This window comes from Pagrus pagrus, assembly GCF_965226575.1.
Source record: "Pagrus pagrus genome assembly, chromosome: 10".
Lineage (NCBI taxonomy): Eukaryota > Metazoa > Chordata > Actinopteri > Spariformes > Sparidae > Pagrus > Pagrus pagrus.
In genome coordinates, this window is record NC_140194.1 from 23,375,695 (window position 1) to 23,396,785 (window position 21,091).

At 40.6% G+C, this 21,091-nt stretch overlaps 1 protein-coding gene across 1 annotated transcript; it reads left to right on the plus strand.

The window, feature by feature from the left end:
• Window positions 1–494: 494 nt before the first annotated feature.
• cetp (cholesteryl ester transfer protein, plasma) lies at window positions 495–12,501 on the plus strand. The gene is made up of 18 exons (XM_084365235.1): window positions 495–745; window positions 1,180–1,637; window positions 2,584–2,698; window positions 2,811–2,942; window positions 3,618–3,688; window positions 4,163–4,250; window positions 4,347–4,416; window positions 4,552–4,612; window positions 4,764–4,855; window positions 7,289–7,388; window positions 8,351–8,430; window positions 8,668–8,718; window positions 8,826–8,978; window positions 10,031–10,098; window positions 10,525–10,567; window positions 10,905–10,977; window positions 11,357–11,442; window positions 11,544–12,501. Exons 2-18 carry the CDS (start codon window positions 1,481–1,483, stop codon window positions 11,619–11,621), a joined length of 1,518 nt encoding a protein of 505 aa, XP_084221361.1. The 5' UTR covers window positions 495–745; window positions 1,180–1,480; the 3' UTR covers window positions 11,622–12,501.
• The last annotated feature ends 8,590 nt before the right edge of the window (window positions 12,502–21,091 follow it).

A 21,091-nucleotide genomic window follows, 5' to 3' on the forward strand; every position in this document is an offset into this window, starting at 1 on the left:
TGTGTGTTTGGCGGGGGAGTTTGAGATTAGCTGAGGTTTGCTCAGCTATCTTTGTTAGGACATTGCATTGATTTCCTTAAACGTAACCAGGACCTCAGAAATGACATTTGCCACATTAGGACCAGTCTTTGGTCCCCATGAGGACACACACTCACAGAGTCATTATAGCCCTCATCTAGATCACTGGGAATTAAAACACAAACATTCATACACTCACAAACTCAATAACACTACAAAATCTATTTTAAGGCAAATTTCCTCACTGCTACACGCAATGTAATGAAAAAGTATTCTACACTCTCAAAGTTGTTAGTTTATTATTTTCCCCACAGTGATCTGGTGACCCCTGGAAAGCTTTGGAAGCAAAGATTTAGATCAGTTGCTCCCTTTGCTGTTATCTCTAGTCTGTCCCTGTGTCCTAAACTGTACCTCCCCTTTCTCCTCAAACCAAACTCATTCAGCTTGGAGGTTCAGAGGAGAACAATCAGGCTCATTAGATTCCAAAGGAATCACCACCAGGGAATGAATAGTTCACCTTACCATCAGCCTCTGTATCTAGTTTCCCTGTGAGCCAGCACTTGTTGAAAGAGTATCTGCAGAGAAAGCTGTTTTTCACCTGGTGAGAGCAGGGAGAGTCCAATCAGCTTAGACGTGTGGCGTTAAAGGAGTGAACAGATTTGGATTCCTGGGCATTTCCTTCAGGCTAAATAACTAACCATACTGCTATCGTCCGCTTCATTGTGGGGTAAGTATACTGATTTTAACTGCCCTCCAGCAACTGTGGTGCTAAAAATCTACTAATGGACATGTAACGTTTCTGCATGCAGCATCTGTTCAGAGCTTTTTTATTTCATGCAGTCCAGGTGTTGAAGAGTCCTTTGTTTTAACATTAAATGTCTTTACTCGGCATTTGGTCTAGTTTACTTTAGAGTTTGCGTATCCGGTGTTTTGTTGCACATCATAGAAAAGGCTGTACTTTGACCAGTTCACCTTGGGACCTTGTGTAAAGACAAATCTGTGTCAGTGTTTGTCCTTCCATCAAATGTGAATCACACAGGTTGCCTGTCTCTGATTGGATGAAGGACTGAGTTTCCCTTGATAGTTGCAGTGCACTGAGTCCTTCCTGGCAGTGGAAGTAACTGGGGTAGTAGTAGTAATATTTAATCTGTATTCTCTCAGCAAGATCCAAGGAATGTCCAAAAAGGCTACCTGAAGTTATCATCGCCTTGTTTGTGTCAGAGCAGAGCAGCTACAGCCCATGGGAATTTGAGTCCGAAAGGGACCAAAGAGAAGAATTTTAAAGACTTTGGAGCTGAAGGGAGATCGGATAAGATCCTGCTCAGGAGAACCCAGGAGTCAACTGATTAAACTTGTGTAACAGCACTCCACCAGAAGGAAACATACACTTATGAACACAGTGAACTGCAAACAGTCCACAGGTTAAAAAACCTCAACTGACTCTCAGAAGGGTGAAATATCCATGCGCACAATGCTTCGAGAGGTGTTCCCAACGCTGTTGCTCCAGCTGCTGCTCCTATCTGTGTTCGGGGCGTCCCAAGCCTGCCTGCCGGATCCGGCTTCAGCCTACAGATTCACCGGAGCTGTATGTCGACTCACCTACCCTGCAGCTGCTGTGTGTGAGTGGGACCTTGACCATGTTTTGATACTTAATCAATTTAACCATTCATCCTTTTGTTTAAAAAGATGACCCAAATTCCTGTGAAATAGGAGGTCATGATTGATTTTGTGCTCGGGGGAACGTTGGTGCAAATGCTTCTCAAAATCAGAACTGCAATTCCCACAATCCCTGATGCTTATCTAACTTTTTTGTTTTGATTATTTTCTTGACGAGCTAAAATGTGATGGAAAGAATTTTAGCCAGAATCAAACAAAATAAAATTCAGCATAGAGACGAACAGTCTGTCATTTATTTGCAGCATACACTAATGGTTCAGTGGTTATAGTGGTAATTCCAATGATTGACCTATTTTACTTTGGACTTCTTATTTGTATATGAAAGTGCCAATGAACACCCAGTCACTAAGGTGCTTGTGTTTCCCCACCTGACCGCTGTGTACTTGTATTTAAAGGGTACCCCAATTTTACACATTAGAGTGTGTATACAGGTCTTGGGGAGTACAACTGCACACAGCCTTCAGTGGCTCCAGTGGAAGCTGCATGTAATCTGATACATCTCCTCCAGTGATGTCACTCAGTTTGCATTGTGGGAAATGTAGATGCCAGGTTTTGAAAAGCAGTCCACTGGTAAAACATTGCACTCCCATAACTCTGTGGGACAAACTCAATAAGCAGAACCACAGATTTCACCTTTTTTATTCCACACATTGTCCTTCTTTTAACGTGGATGCTTACATTACCCACAATGCAACTAAGTGACATCACTGGAGGCAATGTATCAGACTGCATGCAGCTTCCTCCGGAGCCACTAAAGTTTTATACTACTTTCTCCACATATGTAGTAGTATTCCTCAAGACCTGTAAACTCACTTCAAGGTGTAGAATTGGCGGAGTTATCCTTTAAGTGTCTTTGCCCATATGTCTGTGTTTGTGTGCTGCTGGCAGTGAATGAGAAAACCACTAAAGTGATTGAGGCGGCGTTCCAGCATGCCAGATACCCAAGTATGAAAGGAGAGAAATCCCTGCTCTTTATAGGCAGAGTCATATATGGCCTGGACAAGTAAGAAGACACACACACAGATGATACACACACGCACACACAGATGATACACACATGCACAGATGGACATGCAAAATGTGATAAAATCATGAAACGCTTCTCCATTAACCAGTTTGGAAGTCCACAACCTGTCGATTGGTCGCAGTGAATTTGAACTGCATCCAGGCGAAGGCATCGGCATGGAAATAACCAATGTGTCCGCAGTCTTCAGAGGAACCATCCAGTACGGATACGGCAGCTGGCTGTGAGTCTGAGTGTGTGTGTGTGTGTGGCCGGCAACATCCCATCAGTCACTTGTTCTCTCAAAACAAGCCCAGTGATGGGAGATAGAAAAACACATGAGCCAATTATAAAAAGCAAACCGCACACATCCGTGTCTCCTACCCCTGAAAACAGAAGGAAAACCATTAGTATAATGAAACATGTATCCCGTTATGGTTGTCTGAGAAAACAAAAACAACATCATATAATTAAGACAATACCTACATAGTCCAATTAGCCCATGTAAGGCCTGATCACATCATAGATTTCATTGGTGATGCATGGACTACTCACAGGTGTGCTTGGTGATCTACTTCAGCTAGTGGCCGAACAGTACCGCTCCAACCAGACGAGACATGCTAGCATGAGTCAATCACAGTAGCTTTATGTCAGCAAAATTATTAAAGTGTTTTTTGCAAGTTATTCAGGTGGTGCCATAGGTGCTGGGAGCTCATTGCTGTCATGTCCAGACATTGCATTACCCAGTTTATATGTCAGTCAAACAGTGAGAGCAGCAAAGTCAGTGCATTTCCTGTTTATTAAGATTCAGTTTCTGCAGGTTTCACTTTCAGCCATGAAACGGTTTCCCTTGCGCCAACTGGTTTCCCAGGAGCTTATAGTAAATTGATTTATGTCTGTCTTTCTCTTTTTCATCTAGTGTCAACGTTAAGCATTCAATTGACTTTGAAATTGAGTCTCAGATTGATCTTGGAATCAACCCCAAACTTTGTAAGTACCTTGTTTACAAAGCCAAATTGTGAAAGGGACCAAAATGTTCCCACAACTTCAACGATGTTTTTCAGAAAATGGAGTTTGATCCAATGGGAACATGCATGTCATCTGTTCAAATACATTTTAAAGCAACTCACGTATCCTAATCTTAACTATATTGTTATTTGACATGGTTCCATTCATTCGTGTTTCCTCTGTTGGCTCACTGAGTGACCTCACAGGTCACAGCTGTAATTTTAAAGGTCAGCAGGTGTGCCCACAATGTTTCCATTTATGTTGTTGAAGCCAAAAAGCCTCCTCACATTCCTTTTTAGATAGTTGTTTGTCATGTTTATTCAAGTGCGTTCGGTGCAGTGGAAACTTCTTGTTGTTTAAATTCAAGGGCTGAACAGTGAGTCCTGATAATCTTTGATCTTACCTTGTATGTCCTCTCATATGTTCTCTGTTATCTCCGTCTGTCTCTTTTGTCAGACTGTGGAGAGGGGAAGGTAGCAGCAGACACATCAGACTGTTATCTGAATTTTCACAAGCTCCACCTTCATCTGCAGGGCGATAAAGAGTAAGTAACAGAAATAAACCCTGATGGATCGTCAACAGCAGAACAGATGAATCATCTGTCTGACCTTGTCAATGTGTGTTTGCTGTTGTTTGTCAGACCAAACTGGCTGAAAAGGCTCTTCACCGACTTCATCACCTTCACTGTCAAAATGGCCATAAAGGGACAGGTGAGGGCGAGGGAAACAGAACTCACCCTGAAGCGCGTCACTTTTTAGACCGACAGTGAGAGTAAATGTTTGATTGAATAATAACAAACTGATGTTTAGTGTGTTCATGTCTTCTCATTATGTCCTCAAATGCAGATTTGTAAGGAGATCAACAAGTTGGCAAATATACTGGCTGACTTTATACAAGAAACAGCAGGTGTGTGCAAATACCTGTTTACACAATCACATTGTGGGGACCGTTTTTCCTTATGTGGACAAAACGCAAGTGTTTTATCTGGGATGTCTCTAAACATTTGTGTGTGTGTGTGTGTGTGTGTGTGTGCGTGCGTGCGAATGTGTGTCCACAGAGCATTTCCTCACTGATGGAGACATCAGTGTAAATATTGGTATAACTGGTCCTCCTGTCATCACTGCTAACTACATAGAATCATACCACAAGGTAAATAATGCCTGTATTATATATAATGACTGTCAAAAGACTATGGTAATGTTTAAACAGAGGAATTCTCAACATTGTCAAACACTGATGATACACATAATTTATTAAAGACATAGAGGGTAAAACTGCACCATCCCAACTTCCTTCCTCTCTCATGTGGGAAGGAAACATTGTATCTGATAACAAACGTATGATTGATATTTTTAACCAGCATTTTGTTCAAATTTCCACTCCACCTGTTTCTGTAACACCTCAGGACCCCTCCCTCAACCTCTCTCCTCTGAGCTCTCCTGACCTAGTCCCCGCCCATAGCTTCTCCCTGCAGGATGTCTCTGTGAGGGAGGTTTTTGAAACCCTGAGCAAGCTTGACCCCAAAAAACCACCTGGGCCGGACGGTCTGGACCCCTTTTTCCTTAAAGTTGCAGCCCCTATTATTGCAGAACCCATCACCTACCTTTGCAACTTATCCATACAGTTAGCTGAACTCCCATCTGCCTGGAAGACGGCCTCAGTACGCCCCCTATTTAAAGGCGGAGATCAAGCTGACCCCAACTGCTACCGTCCTATTTCTATTTTACCATGCATAGCAAAAGTACTGGAGAGACTGATCTGCAAACAGCTGGTTCGCTTCCTGAACACCAACAATATTTTGACTGATTTTCAATCTGGGTTTCGTGCAGGCCACAGCTGTGAGACTGCGACGCTCAAAGTACTTAATGACATCATCAGTGCACTGGATTCCAAGCAATACTGTGTGGCCGTCTTCATCGACCTGGCTAAGGCCTTTGACAACGTTGTACATAAACAGCTTTTGGTTTGCCTCAACTCCATCGGTGCTTCAAACAGCTCTTTAGCCTGGTTCGAGAACTATCTCACTGGACGCACCCAATTTGTGAAATCTGACTGTATTTCTTCACAACCCCTGTCTATCTTAAATGGTGTTCCACAGGGCTCAATCTTAGCCCCAGTCCTATTCTCAATTTACATAAATGATATAGTTAAATCAGTTGCCAACTCATCTATTCACTTGTATGCCGACGACACAGTGCTCTATGCCACCGGCCCCTCCCATGCAATTGCCCTGGAAACACTCCAACAGAGCTTCCAAGCCGTACAGTCTGGTTTCTCTGCCCTCGGCCTATCCATAAACTCCAGCAAAACCAAGGTCATGTGGTTTGGTCGTAAGCACGCTGTCCAAGATGGTACCATTCTGGCCGCTGACGGCCATAAACTTGACCTGGTATCCGCTTATAAATATCTGGGAGTCTGGATAGATAGCAGCCTGTCATTCACTGAGCACTTATCCTCTCTGCAGTCAAAAGTGAAAGCCAGACTCAGTTTTCTTTACCGTAACCGCTCCTCGTTCACTGCCACTGCCAAACGCTCCCTGGTCCAGCTTACTGTACTTCCACTTTTTGATTACGGTGACGTCATATATATATCTGCCTGCAAAGGAGCACTCGAACGGCTCAACGTTCTATATCACTCCGCCATTCGATTTGCTACCAACGCCCCGTACAGGACCCATCACTGTGACCTCTACACCCTGACAAACTGGCCCCCCCTGGAAACCAGGCGCAACATTCACTGGCTGATGCTGGTATTCAAAACCCTCCTAGGTCTTACTCCTCCCTACCTAACCCAGCTTCTGCATCTGCGCCCTCCCCCTATACACAACACCCGTTCTGCCCCTCTCATTCTGTTAAATGCCCCAAGGGCGCACTCTTCCCTAGGCCGTTCCTCCTTTCAGGTTGCTGCCGCCGACAGCTGGAATCAACTCCAAAAATCCTTACAGTTACAAACTCTTACTTCTGTCAACTCCTTCAAACATGTCATAACTAAATCCATAAAGTATACCTGCAGCTGTCCCAGCCAAAGCTCTCTCTGATCCTGTTACCTCACTAACCTCACTAACACCGTCTGTTACTGTTGTTATTTTGTTACTGTCTCATCTATGGTTGTCTAGTATCACTGTTTTTACTTTTAGTATCTCTGTCCTTACATAACTTGTTGTATGTCACTGTACGTCAAACTAACTGTCATTCTGTGGTATGCCATTGTATTATGTTGGCTTATTGTCTTTATTCTTTCTTCTTTTGTGTCACTGTTGTTGTATGTGCTTTTGTTGTTACTCCCCCTCTCCCTTCCCCTTAGGAGGTCTTTCACCTCCTACCAGGCCATTGCCTTAATAAGAATGTATTCTTAGCAATTTTTGCCTGGTAAAATAAAGGTTTACTACTACTACTACTATTGGAGGTGGGCTTGTAATACATAATTTCCAATGAGACTGCAGCTTTTGTTCAGACACTTGCCAACCCAAATATTTTTTTTACAGTCCCTCTTGTGTCATACTTGGATGGCAGCTCTTGTTGCTTTAGGTGTAAGAGCTTGTTTGTCTCTCCTTTCATCCCTTGACTTTTATAAATCTACCAGGGGCTGACCAACTACAACAACACTTCTGCTGTCATCAACGACTCTGTTTTTCACCCCAGTCAGCTGACTGAAAACAGAATGCTCTACTTCTGGTTGTCGGGTCAGTAGTAGCATTGTATTTTCTCTTGAAATGTGCTGGTTCATGTACTTTAAAGGAGGTATCCTTTGTGGTGTGTGAATGTGACATGTCAAAATATTCTTGTTTGTTTTAGGACTTAAGTTCTAGGTGTCAAGTTAAAAAAAATATACATGTAGGTCATAACATTTCTCTCAGCAAGAATCAACTGCATTAAATCTCATAATAATCTCTAGCAATTTAGATTTTGATGTAATATATGTGTAGTTCAGTCCGGAATCAATGCCCAGTACCAACGTTTTGTGCCAGTGCAGAGAGACGTGTCTTTCAGCCTTATGTTGCCTAACTGTAAACATAGTTTACCACTATAACAGTCTTTACTTGATGTTATACATAGCACAGTCTGCATGTACCTGCAAATATTTGGAAAGAAAAAGTTTGAAAACTGAACACAATTCTGGACGGTCTTATAATGATGTTATTTTGTGGCGATAGGCTTGGATTTTCTTTCGTGTATAGTTTACACAGCAAATTTTAGATTGGCGTCCCCTATGAATTTATAATATTTGCAGTATTGCATGTGGTAAAACTATGTAGAAACTAGATTTTTCAACAAAAATATATCTACATATGCAAATTACAGAGAAATCCGAACTCATTTTTGAGTTTTCCTGTTTCAGGGTTTGTCAATGAATTGTATTATGGCTGGTAAAGCATTTAAAAAGTAATCTGTCCTCTTTTTAAAACATAACCTTCCTGAATCATAAAGTATTGATTCATTAAAGGACCGACCTGTAAGATATGGCCAGAATTTAAGTTTAAAACATTCAGAAAATTAGCTCTTTACATTTCTTATCTTATAACTAACTTCACAGATCTCCACTACTGTAGCCAAGAGCAGCAGCCCATTAGCAGCAGGGTAGTTCAGTGTATATTTGTCACTTTAAATCTTGTGTGGTAGAGCTATAACTTGTGTTTCACCCCAGACCAGGTATTGAACCCCTTGCTTACTGCTGCTCACAAAGATGGTCGTTTCCAACTCAACATCTCTGGAGCAGAGCTCACTGTAAGTACATGACCTTTAAAAATGGCGGGTAAATCATCCAGGCAGGGAGCATTAAAATCACACATGGATGTGGTATCTTGTTGATAAAACTGTGCTTGATGATACGTAACTGTTAAGTGATTAACGGTGCCTCATTGACTGGTTCTAAATATTGAAAAAATACTGCAAAAAATAAAATCTGCTCAGATGCACAGATGTTTGTTACTGCTCATATTATAATTATGAATGTGATTTCAGGAACTTTTCAAGACAAACCTCTCCAGTGCCATGCCTGAATGTATTAGAAAGGTAACATGGACAACTTCCTCATCACTGTACCCTCTCAAATACAAACAGTACACATACACCTTTGTCAGGTGAGACATATCATTATGTGTTTATGTGAATATGTTCAGTGTCTCCTGGAATCAGCTTCTCCAGAGCTAAGAGTGTGGAGTTCATCTGTTCCCTACCTGAACATCTCCACCTTGGGTATGACCGTCTTGGTAAAGGCTTCTGGGCAGCTCCACTGTGGGAGTCAAAGCACACCAACAATCTTCTTTGAAACGGTACGTTTCCCATTCATTTCAGGACATTTTCAGCCATTTAGTAGAGAGTTAAGGAAAACAGAAAGTCTAATGGGTTGAGTGTTGACCTGATTTGATGCACCCTACGCTACCAATCACACTGTTCTTTCACACCACTGTCTCGCTTCTCTATTGTGCTGAACAATGATTCCCTACGAGGAGTATTTGTACCCCAAGAGCCTCAAACATTTGAAAAAATAGATACTATGATTTGATTTAAAAGATGTCCATATATTTGTCTTTCATTCAAACAACAAATTGTAAATTCACTGTCACAGAAGCCAATAAGACGGTAGTTATGATGAGCTTGCTGTACAGGACATACCCCACACTAACCTGAGTCCTGTGTAAGACCTGAACGTCTCTTGTTGTGACAGAGAGTGCATGTAAAGTAGTAACAGATATCCAGCAGAATCAGCTACAACACCACATTTATCCAAACCAAACTTAACATCGACAATTCAATAGTATTACATCTGGAACATGAGGGTTGGTGTTGAAAGGTTTGTCTGATCTCATTGTAAAGGGGAAGAGGGACATCCCGTCCATTAGGATTTTAAATGCGCCTCCCTCTGTGAACAATTTTTGCTTCTTTCCCAATTGCATCACGCAGTGACATTTTTACTTCTCAGTGATTATTATGCTTTAAAAAATCCTTGAACTGACCATGATATTCAACAATGATGGAAACTGCTTATTCCAGCATCTAACACTGTTCAAGGTGAGGCCTTTATCAATATTGAATTAGGCCTTATTTCTGTTGTTCTTTTGTACAAGAAGAATAAAGTGGACAAGCTGACCTACATACTTAATATTTCATTAATATGTCTGATGCACATATGAGTGTGCTGTGTTTCAAAGCATTTAATACTGTCAAATAGGGCCATCTGCTGGGCAAGCCTCTGTATTGTATTTGAATGGAGCGATGAAACAACTTACCCTGTAACTAAATGAGGCCTTTGTTTTGTAGTGGTACTATAAAGGCCATGTGAGTGTGTTTGAGTGATGTTTTTGTCTTTGTTTCTTATATCTAGGATGTGGACTTGGTCGTCGCAGCTTCCTACGCTGACAAGAAACTCCTCCTGCAGGGTAGCCCATCAAAGTAAGACCTTCTTCATTTGTAAAGACTTACTGACCAAGTAAGGACAAGTTCATATTTCTTGGTTTCATGGCAGCAGACCCTGTAGATGAAGAACAATAAAGGAGTCAGTATCCTCAAAGCAGGAGAGGGACAAAATGCAATAACTGGTCAAACCGGGCTTACCAGGCACATTTCCCTCAGAGGCATTTGTGCTCCTGCACTTGGTTGTACAAGTGATAAGTGGCAGGAAGTAGGTCTGTAAAAACTGGGTTTTTTTCTTTTGGTTTATTTGTTTGTCACTTAATTGAATACAAAAGTTAAAACAAGCTGATCACAGTGGCTTGTGATCAGTTCATGACTGAATGTGTAGTTTGGTATATCTACAATATCAATTTTAGTCCATGTCCTGTGCCTGGTGTGTGATTCTGATCCTCCTTCCTTCTGCAGGGTTTCTGTAATCCAACCTGAGATGCTCCTACAAAATCAGCTGGTAAGCATAAAAAGTTCCAGCCGCATTACAACTACAGAACAGAACCGAAACTTTATCCTGAAACAATTCTTTGCATCACCCTGAGAAGTACTTATGTAAGGGATAATGTATAGTTTAGAGGTTGTTATGGAGAAATTTATTTCTAAAACTGCACAAAATGACCATGACCGTATTTTTTGAGAAGCTGTATGTTTGTTAAATGTTCCCTCTGTGATTAAAGACATTTTTCAAGGACACAGAACTTTTGTTCTCCTCCCATTTAAATACATTTAAAACTTAAACTTATTAAAATGCTGATGTTTCAATGTTTAGACTTCACCTCTCCCTCTGTTTCCAGTTGTTGAACGAGACACAGTTGGAGTTCCTAAGAGAAGCTGTGGAGAAGATAGGCATTCCTAAAGTCCTGTCTGGTAAGAGACTGAGAAATGGTCATGGATAATAAAGTGAAACCTGGTTTAAACCTCAACCAGATGACAGCCCCAGTGTTACCTATTCTAACATAGATTTACTGTCAATTTGACTTTGAGCTCTCCTCCCGTCAGTAAACGGCTCCAGATCAGAGCAGAATTCGATGTGACTTTCAGTGTTTACTCCTCTGGAAGGTCTCGCTCTGCACCCGACTCTCTCCTCCTGCTCTGAGCAGCTGATCAGCAGCAAAATGTAGCTTCAGAAATAACAATGAGACTTGTTATGGCCTCATGTTGCATTAATTCCAGTTGTGTGTGGGATGTAAAGCCAAAGGAGAGTGTGATTTTTTTCTCTGGAATACTTCTGTGGTGTGTGTTCCAGTTCTTGAAGTTGAGCTGACCGGGTTATTGGACAAGCAGGGAGTGAACTTCTTCGACATCGTTAATCCAGAGGTGCTTCCTCGAGATGTGAGTGCTCTCTGTTACTGTTTTTCATTCTGTCACATGCCATTCTTTGTGTTGTAATTCTGAGTCAAATTGCCTCTCTCCTTTCCCTCTTTATCCTGCAGGGCTTTGTGGTGATTTTGATGGATTTTGGTTTCCCTCATCACCTCCTGGTTGAGTTCCTCAAGAAGACACTACAGTAACTGGGCAACCCTAAAGTACTCCGGGCCACATTTGGTTTTAGGGACCTAGGTGAAAGTGTTGCTTGCATAGAAAATGTACACTTGGCGGTGATTAGCAACATGTGTAAGCGGCACAAAACATGCCCCTGTGGTAGCACATTTTGATGTATGTTAACCAATGTTGTTTTGAGATAATACATCTTGTTCAGCTCTTTTTGTATAATCTTGATAACAAAGGTGTGGACAATAGGGGCGGGCGGTTCAGTTTCATTAAAGTAATTCATTTAGATAATAAGTTCCAGTGGGCTCAATGTATTATTTGGATGTCTGAATATAGTATGCTATATTTATTCAGTTTGACTAAAACATTTATTTTACTGAATAAACCTGGATATTCCCTGCCTCTCTGAAAACACTCTGTCAGTTAACTCTTTGGCAGTGTTTTCAGAGAGGCAGGGAATATCCAGGTATGTTTTTTATTCAGTGTCAGGGGTCTGGGTGAGGCATTTCCCTTCTCCTCCTCCCTCCTTCTCTGCTGCAGCTCCGTGATCTCTTTCTCGTGCTTGTTTTTATGTGTTTGAATACATTTGTGCTGTTGCCACAGTTTTCTACACACATCGCAGTCTGCAACGTTTTCATTTACAGCTGTGAAGTAGCTCCGAACGACGCTCCTCTTGTGTTCAGCCAACGTTTTTAGACAGCTCTACTTGTTGACCTAGAAAAACTGAAACTGATGCCTTCATATGGACCCAATTGACCAATCGATCTACAAAAGGAGTGCGTAGTATCGGTAGTATCAATATGTTTGGATCAATCCACCCACTCCTAGTGGACAAGTTTGTTATTGATGTTGTCATTTCAACTGGTGACTCATGTATTCATGAATGAGTGCATGACACCACATTGGAAACATTTGGAGTGTGTAGAAAACATTAAATGTTTAATGTGAATGTGTTGAATTCTCAAAATGGTCAACTCTTCATTTAGTTTTATATTTAAACATTATATTAGCTTAATTATCAATCTTTGTGGAGCTATAATTAAAATACAAATGGTGCTAGTGGTTTAGGCAGGTTTGTTGTTCTTTTAAATGTTTAGATGTTAATCAGTTAAATAAAGTGCAAAGAGGCCTTCGGAGACTTGCATCAGTGATGTCAGTTTCACTTTAAATTGCAGGCAAGCGAAAGGCAGACATACAGTCAAGGCACAAACTTACTATTTAAACTGATCATCCCACACACAGTCACCAAATATCAACCCAGTCAAACACCAAGAGGAGATGCTAGACAACACTCTCCACATCCATCCTCCAGTACAGTTTCTGAGACTTGGAGAAGTAATGCCAAGGCACATTAAAGGTGCACTATGTAGTTTTGGAAAGAAATTTTAACCTGAAGAGAAAGATCTTCATTGACAGATTTTTTATGCCTAAACAAACTAAACAAACAAACTCTCTTTGTTTTCATGACTGAATAAACTCAATAAACACACTGGCCTTAAAGAACAACTCAGTTATCATAATGTCTTATTTGTTTATATGTGGCGGACCCTGCCACTTTTCTAGTCTCAAACAGTGTTCTGGGACCTTATTTTCCTCTGAGAACAGCTTGTTTATTCAGCTCAAAAATAAAAATCCTATTATTACCTCATTAACATTGTAAAAGTTACAATTCTGAGTTTGAATTTCTTCTCCAAAACTACATAGCGCCCCTTTAAAGCTGTTCTGGTGGCACGTGGTTGCTCGACACCATACAAAGACACTTTTCCTTTCATTTTTGACCCGTCTGTGCACTAAACAAATCATTTCCATGCACTACTTCCAACAGTCATCACTACTGATTCTGGCAAAAAGATGTCCTTGACATGAAAACCACATGTGCATGCAGGACACACCTTTTAATGTCAAGTGTAGTCCACAAGCCTCTTATCTCTTCAGTCTGGATACCAGACACGTGAGTGAGGTGAACTTCACACATGACCAGTGGCATTATTTACCTGTCACAGAACACATGTCACGTGTGAAGGGCACCTCACAATGACGGAGAAAAGACAATTCAAGGGTGTGTTGCTGTTGAATGTGAGGAGTTTGTTCCACTTTTTCCGGTTCACACAGTTCTCTTCACTGGCATGCAGCTGAGCATAACAACTGATCTGACGTCAACAACTGAACTAACTAAAACACTTCATACACATCTCTCGTTCAGCCTTTGTACCAGCACACTGACAATGCATGATAACATCACCTGTATCGGCTGATAAAGGCTTTAACATGACATATTGGTGTCAGCTGAAAAAAACCCAAAGCAGATACTGTACAACAGGCCAACAACATGGCTCAGTAGCAAAATAACTTTATACATAAATGCCTTATATGCGAAAATGAGCAATTAGTGTTCCATCTGTCGTAATATTGGTCAAAACTAACCACATACAGTACTACTTACAATCACTTTACTTACCCTATAACTAAACAATAATAATAATAATAATAATAACCTTTATTATATATATATGTAATGAAATGAAATAAAATACAGATAGAGTGAAGATGACATTAAAACAATGTCATGCTAACACAAACAAAGAGACAAATATAAAAAATAAATATACATAAAATAAAAAATACTATAAACATTAAATAAATGGTTAAAAATAGTTCCTGAATGAGCCAAGTTCTTCGTCTTGGGGCAGCTCCGCCCCTTGGTCAAACCACTCTTGGACCCCCCACAGTTCACCTATCAGCCCAAACTTGGAGTTGAGGATGCCATCATATACCTGCTCAACCATGTCTACGCCCACCTGGACAAACCAGCGAGCACTGTGAGAGTCATGCTTTTTGACTTCTCCAGTGCATTCAACACCATCCGTCCGGCTCAACTGGGTGAGAAGCTGACAGCGATGCAGGTGGATTCCCCCCTTGTGACCTATTGACTGTCTGACTGGCAGACCACAGTATGTGCGCTTACAACACTGTGTACCAGATAGAGTGGTCAGCAACACCGGGGCCCCACAGGGGACTGTCCTCTCTCCCTTCCTCTTCACCCTCTACACCACGGACTTCAACTACTGCACAGAGACCTGTCATCTCTCAGTTCTCAGATGACTCAGCAATAGTTGGATGTATCAGTGAAGGTGCTGAGGATGAGTACAGGACTACCGTGGTCTGGACAACTTTGTCACATGGTGTGAGCGGAGGAAGGACAAAGACCAAGGAACCGATTGTGGACCTGAGGAGGATCAAGGTGCCGTTGACCCCTGTTTCCATCCAGGGGGTCAGTGTGGACATTGTGGAGGATTGTAAGTATCTGGGAGTCCACATTGATAATAAGCTCGACTGGGTTAAGAACACTAACGCCCTCTACAGGAAGGGACAGAGTCGTCTCTATTTTCTGAGACGATTGAGGTCATTCAACATCTGCCGGACTATGCCAGTGACATTGTGGGAGTGGAGCTGGACTCTCTGACGGTGGTGTCAGAGAGGAGGATGCAGTCCAAGTTACATGTCATCTTGGACAATGGCTCCCATCCACTCCATGACGTGGTGGTCAGCCACAGGAGTACATTCAGCACTAGACTGATCCCACCAAGATGCACCACAGAGTGCCACAGGAAATCATTCCTGCCTGTGGCTGTCAAACTGTACAATTCCTCGCTCTGAGTGTGGCATTATTGCTCTGTATATATGTATATTTATTCTAGTGGAGTGTACATTTCTTGTATTTTTGTTTTGTTTTTGTTGTTCTTGTTTATATATAGATATTCTTATTATTTCTACATATTCTGAACTTTGAATGGGAGCAGCTGTAACATAAACAATTTCCCCTCTGGGATAATAAAGTATTTCTGATTCTGATTCTGATATACAGGAGCTGCTCTACAATGATTAAGTTATGGGTTTTGGCGACCGTTCAACGAGACGACTGGCTGTGTAATCTTCATAATCACTTTTCGCAGTCTTCTCTTTTATTAGTTTTACAACAAACTGCGACTTTCTCCAGATGAAAATGTATCTTTTAAATTGATAAAACCTCATATGTGTGATTCAAGTCACAATTCAAAATGAATCAAAAAAAGATTTTCCCTCTCTATTCTGCACTAACTGGATGTTTTTTGATGAGCTTTGGCTGAGACCAGAGTAAACAACCTTGTAGTGTTTCTTATGTCATCGTCCTTGACACAAATGTCAAAGGGCTGGTACAGTTTGACAATGTAAACAGCAATAAAATAATCTGGTCCTCATCAGTACATACAGTAGATCACAACAAAGACAACATCAGTGATGTAACAAAGAAATGAGTGCCTTAAAGAATTTCATTGCCAGATTTTATATCAGTGATGTAACAGATTTTGACCCCTGGCAAAGGTTGCTACTTAAAATAAAAAAGTCTTGTGTGGTTTCTAATAAATTAAAGACATTTATTAACGCTCCTTTTTCATAGGCGCTCCACCCTACAATGATCTCCTTTGCTAGTCTCTGTCTCTCTGGAAGAGATCAATTATAGTGTTGATAAATGGTGTGACCTCAAGTTAAACCGAAAGTTAAAAACCTTGGAAATGTTCACAATTAGAAACTGTTCTGGAGCTTTGGATCATATCATACAGTCTGTCTGAACATCCAAAGAGACCCAACAGTCATGGACTCGTAGATGAATGATGATGTAACCATGCTACACAACAGCCCTGCAGTAAATACTGCTACTTTTCTAACACTGCCTTGTTTGTGTGTGTTGCCTCAATTCTGTGGTATGTTTTGAGGCTGCTCTTCGTGAAGACATTTTTGGAACTTGTGAAGACTTGTAAAGGACGTTGCAGTAATCGAAACGAGAAGGGTCAAGGACAAATCTATTAACATTTTGACGAGATAAGAAGGATCTTATTTTACTTGAGCATCAAAGAATCAAATAACACGTGGATGTTTTTGGCAACTGGCCTCATATTTGCAGTGAACCAAGAATATCTTGTATGTGGGATCAGAACAGTCTCTGATTTATCTGTGTTTAGCCTACAAAGCTACGAGGAGCTGCAATGTAACAACTCTTTCAGTCTGTTAAATAAATAGAGCAGACACACACATTATACAGTATAATGCAGTTACAAAGTAGCACGTCATGATATGATAACAGTCCAGGACGAGGGATAACATCTTAGTATAACATAACCTTGACAGAGGTAATAAGTGTACTGTATGATGTGACACCAGTGTCATAATACAAACATTAGTGTATACACATTATATACAATACTGTGTAATACAATAAAACTTTCCAAGTGTTATTAAACCAGCTGAATCAATTTCTGAGTCATTTCAGGGACTTTTGATCCTCAAAAAAAGGCATCCACCATTTTAATGCCTTTTTTCTCTATATAAGCTTACAGGCTGGTCCCATTGGCTGCTTGTGTAGTGCGTGGTGGCTGTGTTGCTGCCTGCCCTATCTGTTTATATGAAGTTTGCCTTTGATAATTAGCAATAAAAATGATGAAGTGCTTTTCCTTAACCCTGCTGAACACCGAAATGAAAAGCAAGATGTAATGCCACGCACAGGCACTGCTCACACATCCAGTGTGGCCAGCCTGTTTCAGGAAAACATCTTTTTGGGCCAGAAACAACTGGATCTGTCCACTGACAAGAGAGAGATCAACAACAACGTTCTGGGATGTACAACCGAAAAGAAAATGTCAGAATCAACGGTATCGAGGACTGGCTGAAACAAGGTAGAAACCGTCCTGTGATTATCAGAATCGTGAGCAGGATTTGATGATAAATAGGAGGAAACGTTTCTTTTACTCTTTCAAATTGACAAGTTACCGAGTCCAAACAGCACACAAACAAGCCTTTTCTTTGCACCATACTTGGTCTGAAAAATACAGAAGTACAATTAGAAATAGAAGACCATTGTACCATCTCTGCAAACAACAAGTGACAAAACGTCTCCCTCTATGTACAAAATGGACAGCCCTCCTTTTTTACATTTCACATGATCCTTCACGAGAGGTTACCTGTCTGTTTTTCCTTCAGCAAAGAAATTACGTCAAAAAACTGACTGACAGCTTTATTCTTCAAACAACCTTGTAGTGTTTCTTATGTCATCGTCCTTGACACAAATGTCAAAGGGCTGGTACAGTTTGACAATGTAAACAGCAATAAAATAATCTGGTCCTCATCAGTACATACAGTAGATCACAACAAAGACAACATCAGTGATGTAACAAAGAAATGAGTGCCTTAAAGAATTTCATTGTCAGATTTTATATCAGTGATGTAACAGATTTTGACCCCTGGCAAAGGTTGCTACTTAAAATAAAAAAGTCTTGTGTGGTTTCTAATAAATTAAAGACATTTATTAACGCTCCTTTTTCATAGGCGCTCCACCCTACAATGATCTTCTTTGCTAGTCTCTGTCTCTCTGGAAGAGATCAATTATAGTGTTGATAAATGGTGTGACCTCAAGTTAAACCGAAAGTTAAAAACCTTGGAAATGTTCACAATTAGAAACTGTTCTGGAGCTTTGGATCATATCATACAGTCTGTCTGAACATCCAAAGAGACCCAACAGTCATGGACTCGTAGATGAATGATGATGTAACCATGCTACACAACAGCCCTGCAGTAAATACTGCTACTTTTCTAACACTGCCTTGTTTGTGTGTGTTGCCTCAATTCTGTGGTATGTTTTGAGGCTGCTCTTCGTGAAGACATTTTTGGAACTTGTGAAGACTTAGAAAGTTTCTGTAGCTTTTTTTTTTATAATAACATAATAACTTTTATATAGAGAGCGTCTTTAAACAGAGTTTACAAAGTGCTTTGACAGACAGAGCAAAACCAGGACACTCAGGAAGATAATTTAACAGGAGAAATGTCAAGCCAAACTGGGAGACCTTAAAACAAGATGGCAAAAAAATAAACACAAATCAGAATCAGAATCAGAATTCCTTTACTAGTCCCGCAAACGGGGAAATTTGTGCGTCACAGCAGCCAAAGGACAGTTCAATATAACAATAAACAATAATAATAGTAAAAAATAAACAATATAATAAAAAGCTAAGAAATGGAAATAGAATCAAATATACATAATGTGTACAAATATAAACAGTGTAATCATAAAAAACAGTGTGGGCAGTGTATTGTTATTAATAAATAATAAATATGAGTATGAAACAATACATACACATATTTATACATACACCGATCAGCCACAGCATCAAACATCTGGACAGACAAAGCGAACAACACCTTCACCTTCATTGATAGAATCAATAAAGAAAAGATAAACACTTATATCATGCCACTTCCACTGCAGCATAACTGAAGATGTGCTGAATAGATACCTCTCTGACCTCTGTCTTGTGTGTGTGCCTGCATGCTGTGCTGAAACATTAAAGGAATGTCTGCTTAAGGACTGGAAGAGATAAATGCAGCACAGACAGGCCTCTGCACCAGATGCCTCCAGTTCATTAGGCAACATGCCGTGGAGCAGTAGCCTTTTCATTTACGGGTACCTCCCCAGTACAGAGTATGTTACACAGAATGCGAGCCGTCAGATCGTACTTGTCATGTTGCTTTTATGTTACCATCTGTGGTTTCAGATTGACTTTGCATGTCCGTGCGCCGCAGGCAGGAACGTCCTTCACTGCTACTGTTACATGGTGTTGCCATCTCTCATCATAGTCAGCATTATAATGTGGAACGACCAGCGGATTGGTCGGATCTTCAGATACTTCTGCTACCACTCATCAGCTAAAAAGAAAACGTGCAGCTGCCACAGGAAATTCGGCTGCGAGTTCATCATATACTTTCTTCAGGCTGCAGCGTCTGGATTTCTTTGGTGTGGGTCAGTGCTCGTTGATGGAGACTGGTTTGTGTGCTGTGGAAACTCTGAAGAGTTCATTGCTTTATCCTGTATGGGGGAGAGTGAGATTGGTCCGGCTGAGAAGGCGAGAAAAATTCACCTGAAAAACCAGTCGATGGTGAGTAAAGCCCGTCCTGCCACACAACATCTGTTCTAGAGGACAAAGTCAACAATAAACTAAACAGTACGTAATGAGAAGTGCTTTTGAGACTAACTGATATTTTTGTCAGGTTATAGGGTTAACCTGCATCCTGCTGACCATTGCCTGCTCGTTCATTTTCGCCCTGCCATGGAACAGGTGGTGCACAAGGAGGAATCACTTCAGGGCGGTGTTTGAAGAGACTATACTGGAGCAGACAGAAATTGTTTTGTTGGATGAGATGAAGAAAGCTGCTGCAGACGCCGTCACACAGTCGCTGGCAAATCTGTCCACCACTAAAGACAAGGACTATGAAAAAACTGAGAACAAGAACAATATGCTTTTAAATATGAACGTAAACTGGGACCAAATAGCTTGTCTTACTGATGCTCTTATTGAAAGTATTCCAAACAGTTTAGCTGAAAATACTGGATGAATATATGTGATAGCACTTCGCGATACAGGTCCGCAAATTTCATGGTTAATAGTTAAAGGTGCACTACACAGGTTGGGGGAAGAAATTTTAACCAGATGAGAAATGAAAGCATTGACTGATTCTTTTTATGCCTAAACAAACTCAATAAACAAACTCTCTTTGTTTTCATGACTGAATAAACTGAATAAACAAATTGACCTTAAAGGACAACACAGTTTCAGACTGTATTACTTTGTTTATATGTGGCAGACCCTGCCACCTTTCTAGCTCCAAACAGTGTTCTGGGACTTTATTCTCCTCTGAGAACAGCTTGTTTATTCAGGTATGGGAAACATAAATATTTCTGAGTTTGTATTATCAGCTCAAACTGAGTTTGAATTTCTTCTCTAAAACTACAGAGTGCCCCTTTAAATTTGTTACCTGCTACTTTTCTACTTGACACGAAATTTGCTGACCTGTAAAATGTAGTGTTACCGGAATATTTCTATTATTAACAATGCTGAACACTCAATGGAAGAAGAAAACACATATTAATGTGCCACACATACATGAATGTATGTTTAGGAGACATACACTGGTATTGGATATTTTTGTATGATCATAAAACCTATGTTTATTGTTGCCTTTTGAGCGAAGATATTTCAATTCTCTTTTTTATTGCCTCTTATTCACAAATATAATCTACCTTTAATTATGGGTTGTCTATGTTGTTGTTTTGGTGGTGTTCGAGTTGCACTGTGCTTTATCATTTGTTGTCATAAGTAAATACAATCTAGCATTACTGTCTATGTACGCTGACTGAAGCCCTGCAGCCTTAAGGATCTCACCACACTGAACTCACTGGAATAAAAAAATAAATAAATAAATAAAATAAATTTAAATTGCTCTTTGATACCTGCATTTCACCCTACAGTGTGTTCATTTATTGCTTTTGAATACTGAGTCATTAATGTACCACTGTACTTTTCTGTTTTCATGTAATGCTATGTTAAACCGATGTTAAATGAAAAGCAGTATACTGCATTCTTACCAGGAGTTAGAAAAGAAGATCCAACCCTACTGCTGTCGG

Bases quoted from the DNA above. Each gene is read 5' to 3' on its own strand.
- cetp (XM_084365235.1), top strand. From the start codon at position 1,481: ATGCGCACAATGCTTCGAGAGGTGTTCCCAACGCTGTTGCTCCAGCTG. The intron at 8,719-8,825 runs GTAACATGGACA...GAATATGTTCAG, and splicing joins TGCCTGAATGTATTAGAAAG to TGTCTCCTGGAATCAGCTTC. The intron at 10,978-11,356 runs GTAAGAGACTGA...TGTGTGTTCCAG, and splicing joins CATTCCTAAAGTCCTGTCTG to TTCTTGAAGTTGAGCTGACC.